Source organism: Phanerochaete carnosa (genome assembly GCF_000300595.1).
Source record: "Phanerochaete carnosa HHB-10118-sp unplaced genomic scaffold PHACAscaffold_203, whole genome shotgun sequence".
NCBI classification, from domain to species: domain Eukaryota; kingdom Fungi; phylum Basidiomycota; class Agaricomycetes; order Polyporales; family Phanerochaetaceae; genus Phanerochaete; species Phanerochaete carnosa.
In genome coordinates this window covers 1-5,943 of record NW_006767830.1, presented here as the reverse complement: position 1 = coordinate 5,943, position 5,943 = coordinate 1, and the positions used below count along the sequence as shown (strand labels likewise).

Sequence of the window (5,943 nt, the reverse complement as noted above, 5' to 3'; positions counted from 1 at the left end):
GGTAACGCAACACGCTTTTGTCCGTCAAGGAGGGTACCGAGGAGTTTGATGCTGGAAGTTAATTTAGCTGAAGAAAGCGAATACAAAATAACAGGATGCAGCGCACATATCCACCATAGGTTCTGCGACGGCACCGCCATCAACACCAGAGTGCAGGTCAGGCCCGTTGTTCGAGACCTAATCAGGAAGTCAGCACCGTCAAGGCACAGCAGTAAGTAGACAATAACTGACCTTGACAACAGAATGAATAACACCACGGAGACCATAGGTGATACAAGGGGTGTCCTCCGCTATCCATGTCGAGTTACTAAAGATGCATGAGCTTTTAGCCCCCGCCGTGATTACGCCACGCTCACCTGATCAGAATGGCGTCGATAGGCCCAATCATATCCTTCGTATCAGGATTAGCACAAGAGATAGTATGCACGTATGATAAACACTTTACCTTCTTCTTCCGTACAGTCTCCATGAACCCACGGCTTCCTGCTTCCTCCTCACCTTCGAGTAGCATCACAACATCCATCTTCAGGGCACGTCGCTTCAGTAGATCAGCTGCTGCGCACGCGACGGCCATAATAGGTCCCTTATTATCAGTGACGCCGCGTCCGTACAAATAACCGTTACGAGCAGAGAGCGTGAATGGGTCGGATTCCCAATTGCTGCCTCGCGCAGAGATGACATCGTAGTGACTGATGAGGCATATTAGCTGATAAGCCACCTCCCAGAAGAGCTCGTTATGGTAGCGTACCCATAGAATAGAATCCTTGGCTTCTTGTACTCGGTTTGTGTTCCGTGGAAGGTCGCAAGCACCAGTGGGTTCGTATCTTCGCCTGTGGGTAACTGCAATACTTGTCAGCCTTAGCAAACAACAAACCGTCTGCTGGGGCACTGACCAAGTATGATTGTGCGCCCAGTTGCCCGAGACATTTTCTGAGCCATATCGCGGCCTGTCTGCAGTCTTCTCTGTACCGGGCACTGTCGCTGACGCTTGGAATGGAGACAAACTTCGACAGTGTGTAGACCATCGTGTCTGACAAAGTGATCGCACAAGTCATGATAGGACTTGATAACAGAGGGGGCATACCATTAGACAGATCCAAATCAACTGCGTCCAAGTCCTCGCAATTAGCAATGGTATGAGGTGCAGGCTTCGGTGGGTTGACCTCCCATATCTGTGCATGGTAATCATCAGCTATTTTCGCGGAGCCCCGTTCACGGACGATCTGCACCTTGATCTGGTCATCGTTTCCGCCTGTCACCAAGACGAATCGGTCACAGGGCTTTCCTGCATCTCCGTTGAGCTCAGAAGTGATCGTTCCGTCCGCTCGTAGGTCTGACGAGCGGGTGACGATGGAAGACAGGACGATGCCAGCGTGGGACTTCCAGTGCGATGTCTGGTTGAACGACGCAGACCAGCGCTATATCAGGTTTAAAGTTTCAGCAAAACTCGGCGGACATCGGTAGCCAGCAGGCGCACCTGGATTTCACCATTCGCGGAGCATGTGTACAGATCCGAGTGCAGCAAGGACAATGACAAGATGTCCACATTCTGCGGGGAGATGATTAGCTCAATAACTTTCTTGGGCGCGAGCACGCTTACCTCCGTGATGATCAAGCTTCTGACGAGGGTCTTGGTCTCAAGGTCCAAGATCTTGACGTAGCCATTTTGGCAGCCTGCGTAGATAGTATCCCCGCGCACAACCATCGAAAGCACAGCACCATAACCGCAATCGAACGTGTGCTGGAGTGTCGGAAGCTTTGTGGATAGCGACCAAACCTAATAAGGTTCGTACGAGAGGAGGTTAGACGCGCTGGACACCAGTGAAAAGTTGTATGCATGCGCACCTTGACGGTCGAGTCTCCGCTCCCAGAGAGAAGTAGCGCGGAATCCGGGTTGAGTCGAGGGACATTATCCGCTCCTTCACGTATACCGGGCACAGTAGCCATGCAATACACGTATCCGTAATGCGCAGACCAGATCGTATTCTCTGCTGGTACTTGCAGGGTCCTTGTTGGCGGTTGCGGTGGCGGTGGAACAACACACGCATCCCCTAACCCGGACGCGCTCTGTTGGAGATGTGGAGGCGTGGCGAATCCAGGCGGAGATGATGGCGGGGGTGTAGCGAGACCCGGGTTTCCGAGGTTGGGATTACGTGCATTGAGATCGGGCGTACGACGCTCGTACTGAGGATATGAATCAAAGAATTTGTGCACCTTGCGGGGCGTGTTGGTGCCATTGCTGACCGCGGTCTCCAGCATTAGTCTGTCAATAGAATCCGAGCGGACTGAAGAAATCGATGGACTCGTCATCGGGGTTGCAGCGCGTGCACGCGACGAGCCGTGGCCGTTCACGTCCGTCTGCGTTTCCAACGATGCGAAGCCGTCAAAGTTGAACCACTGTATAGACGTGTTTTGGCAACCAAAATAGAGAGTGCTCGTTCCGGGGTGCCATGCCAGGCAGAATAGATCCCCGGAATCAAGATGGGGATTAATGACGAAGAGGGGCATAAGCGTGTCCGCCGACCATGCCTGCAAAGATGCGTTAGGTTGCGGACGGCGTCAGGAACAGTGGATAAGTACTCTAATCGTGCCATCGCCTATGGGGGTTCTGAGCACGACGCAATTTGACGAACAGAGTGAGGGCAGCACGCACCTGAAGCGCTGAACAACAATTGCAGCTCTGGCGCATACTCGAGAGCGAGGACACTGCCGGTATGGCCGCGGAGGGTAGTCTTCAAGGTGAACGTTTGTTTGTCCCAGACCTTTTTAACACCACCATAAACACATACACTCGCCGCCTGGGAGATTAAGAGACTCACTGCAATGTCATCGCTCTGGCTTCCGCTATAGATGTAACTGGCGTCCGCCGCCAAGCTGAGCACCGAGCACTTCTTCAGGTGATGCAGGGAATGGAACAACTTCGGTGGCTCCTGTGAAGGCTCCATCGTCCTACCGAGAACGTCTGCACGACCAAGGCTGACTAGATAAGTAGCGGGATGAGCGTTCGAGTCAGAGTTACGTACGATGAGGAATCGCCGGCGACGTTTGAGATATCTTCGCCATCTACGTCAGAACTGCACAGGCTAGACTGGGATGTGGGAGTAGTCCATCCATTGCGTGCATTATATGAAGTCGTATCAGCCGCCATTTCCCCACTCGTTCGAGGCTGTTGTGACAGTGGAAGCAAACCGGAGTGCCTATTGAATTGGATGGACCTTACATCGCGCAGTAAGTCCAGTAAGAATTTGCGATTGATCACCTGGTAAGCATGTTAAGTTGCCGCGATTGATGGTAAGTCAGATCGATTAGATAGCCAACTTGGACTTCGCTTATTGGATCTTATCTCACGTTGCTTCCAACGACACCGCTGCTCGCGAGCGGGTCGGCTCTTGATTTCCTTCTACTGTAACGTAGCCGCGGACGTTCGCTACAGATGAAACGGTCTGGCGCGCTGGTAGATTATGCAAGCTCTGAAGACGATGAAGAACAGATAAAACCAGTCGAGGAGCCCGTAACAAAGAAACGGTGCGTGTCTCCTGGCCTACTCTCGACTCTGACCTCATGTCTTATAGCAAGCTCCCCGCACTCGCGTTCAACTTGGTCGTATCTGCGCCTGTAGATAACCCCGCGATACATCAAGGCAGGCTACGGAGCAGCCCACACGTCGAGGGTCAGTTCGCCGCGTATGTCTATGTACCTGTGCGGATCCCGCCCACGTCTATGCTCGGAAGTTTGGTCAACAACGCTTTCCATCATGCAGTCGATATAGTATCGATCCTTCATCCCATAGGAGACACGAACATAGAGCCAGATGAGCGGGAGTTGCACATATCCCTCACGCGCCCCATGTACTTACGAGCTCATCAGCGCGAAGAGTTCAGGACTGCTGTCAGAGTGGTAGGCGGACAACAGAAAGCGTACGTCTACTATACTGGTGAGGCACTACGTTGCTTATGGATAATGACATCTTAGATTCTCTGCGTCGTTTGCCAACTTCGCAGAATTGACGAATGATGAGCGTACACGAACGTTCCTAACCATCGAAGTCGGCGCAGGTCATAGAGAGGCAGGTAATCACTCATGTTAACATATATCTCCTCGTTAAATAGCGTATCACAGCTCGAGGCGCTATGCAACGCACTCGCGCCTACGTTACGTTCATATCGCCAGAAAGAGTTCTATGAAAAGCCTCGGTTCCATGCTTCAATAGCGTGGGCTCTCCTGGCGCAATCTACCTCGACCGAGTTCAAACCAACATCTCCCTCACCAAGCAACAACGTCGATGACTCTACCCATCCTCTCGAACAGGCGACAACTTCCGCGAAACAGGATAACCTAACAGCGCAGCTCGCTGTGAGCTCTGCCGGGTTTCCGGCCATCCTGCGCTTCCCGGATAGTCTGCTGCCTGGCCTGGAGCAAGAGTTTGGTATCACATTGCGCTCGAGACATGTCAGTGCATTCGAAGCGGAACATATATGCGTCAAAATTGGCAAGGATGTGTACAAGTTTCGACTGAAGGGCGGGATTTAATGACTCATACCGTTCATTCGTTATAACGTGAGCACGTGCTTCGGCAGTCTGCTACACGAGATAGATCAAGCTGTAGCTGCAGTAGAGAGCACTTTGTCTTGTAACATGGCCCTGCAATATTAATGCTGTTCAAAATTGATCTTGACGCGCTTCGACGTCCCGCGCGCTCCTGCAGGCTTTACTCAGGACCACCATGTCTCTGTCGGCAACAATGTATGTCTCGCGGTCCTCGAGGCAGATACTGCGCCAACTAGCCAATCTACCTCACGTGGCATCGTCGAGTTCATCGCAGACCCTTCTATTCTCGCTTGCACCCGCACCGGACCTCTCACAAGACGCGCTTTCTGAGCTCGTGCGTGTCTTGACTCGCCACCCGAACGCGGTCGGCTGCCTCTCTGCGCCTCTCTTGCAACTCGAGTATGAGGGCACGACTACAAATAACCCGACGATATGCTCTGTAGCGACATTTGACGAAAAGACCGCAACGCCGTTCCGGAGTACGATTCCAGGCAAAGAGCCGATTCAAGTTGGACGGTGGCATGCATTCAGGAAGAGGGACGAGAAGACATCTCTGGAATCGCTCCCGCAAGAGTCCGAGGGCATCAACTGGGAAAGCGTGTGGGCGAAGAACAGGTCCGCGCCCGACGTTCCGCCAGAGCTTCGGGGACTACGGTACGACATCCACATATGCGCTGTACACGGCAATATTGACAATCCGCAAGGCCTGAGGATGTACAGACTATCCTGTACCTGTCCGATAGCGCGCCCGAAGGCCTAGCCCAGTCGTTATCCAAGTTTGACCGCTCGTCGAAGGTCCGTCCTCTCCTGTCTTGAATAACACTGGCGGCAACTCTAGTGGTTCAAGCTGGGCTTCATCGCATCGTCAACACCCTTCGTGAATGGCCGGCCGCACACGCTATTCTTCGGCAACGAAGTCCATTCGGCGGGTGCGGTGGGCATTGCATTCACTTCGGACGGCTCTGCAAAGCCCCGCATGGATATGGAGTTCCCTGAGCTGAATGCGATAACAGACAGGCTATTGACGGTGACAGAGTGAGTTGACAGATATCTCGGCTATCTACGTCTTGACGAAAAGTTAGCATTGAAGGAAACATGGTACACACTCTGGATGGCGCGAACCCGTCGCATCTCATCCTTTCAGCTATAGAGAAGCTAAACGGCAAAGCTACCCCAACCCACGTTGACATAGGCATCAAAGAAGACGAGTTTTTCCTGGGCGTGCACCGCGACGGCAAGGTAGGCATGAGCAAGTCAGGAAAAGCGCGTACACTCATTGTCGCGCAGCTCTACCAACTCTACACCATCCAAGGCGGAGATCCTGCCCGCGGGACTATCGCCTTGCGAAGTGATGCCACTCCTGACATTGGCTCGAAAGTGAAGGCAAGCGTTCTT

General features: G+C 52.9%; 3 protein-coding genes across 3 annotated transcripts; 2 read left to right on the top strand and 1 right to left on the bottom strand.

Annotated features, from left to right (window-relative positions):
* Positions 1 to 63: 63 nt before the first annotated feature.
* PHACADRAFT_202286 (uncharacterized protein) lies at positions 64 to 3,063 on the bottom strand (the record flags this gene model as incomplete). Its single annotated transcript, XM_007402509.1, has 15 exons — positions 64 to 177; positions 232 to 307; positions 357 to 391; positions 446 to 689; positions 749 to 840; positions 894 to 1,030; positions 1,085 to 1,172; positions 1,230 to 1,418; positions 1,478 to 1,549; positions 1,601 to 1,777; positions 1,846 to 2,529; positions 2,581 to 2,597; positions 2,654 to 2,762; positions 2,820 to 2,980; positions 3,024 to 3,063. The coding sequence occupies 15 exons, from the start codon at positions 3,061 to 3,063 to the stop codon at positions 64 to 66; spliced, it is 2,235 nt and encodes a 744-aa protein (XP_007402571.1).
* Positions 3,064 to 3,349: 286 nt separating this feature from the next.
* PHACADRAFT_179402 (uncharacterized protein) lies at positions 3,350 to 4,672 on the top strand. Its single transcript, XM_007402508.1, has 4 exons — positions 3,350 to 3,525; positions 3,573 to 3,917; positions 3,973 to 4,066; positions 4,120 to 4,672. Exons 1-4 carry the CDS (start codon positions 3,434 to 3,436, stop codon positions 4,528 to 4,530), a joined length of 942 nt encoding a protein of 313 aa, XP_007402570.1. The 5' UTR covers positions 3,350 to 3,433; the 3' UTR covers positions 4,531 to 4,672.
* A 237-nt stretch (positions 4,673 to 4,909) lies between these two features.
* PHACADRAFT_59601 (uncharacterized protein) lies at positions 4,910 to 5,931 on the top strand (the record flags this gene model as incomplete). The annotated part of the gene is made up of 5 exons (XM_007402507.1): positions 4,910 to 5,202; positions 5,253 to 5,343; positions 5,396 to 5,583; positions 5,631 to 5,787; positions 5,836 to 5,931. Coding segments are annotated over 5 exons (825 nt in total), but the record flags the coding sequence as incomplete, so codon positions are not given.
* Positions 5,932 to 5,943: the final 12 nt, after the last annotated feature.

What these genes read in the sequence shown, in the direction of transcription:
- PHACADRAFT_179402 (XM_007402508.1), top strand. Translation starts at nt 3,434, where the DNA reads ATGAAACGGTCTGGCGCGCTGGTAGATTATGCAAGCTCTGAAGACGAT. An exon ending in GTAGGCGGACAACAGAAAGC is followed by an intron (nt 3,918 to 3,972) that starts GTACGTCTACTA and finishes ATGACATCTTAG; the next exon opens with ATTCTCTGCGTCGTTTGCCA. An exon ending in TCGGCGCAGGTCATAGAGAG is followed by an intron (nt 4,067 to 4,119) that starts GCAGGTAATCAC and finishes AGCGTATCACAG; the next exon opens with CTCGAGGCGCTATGCAACGC.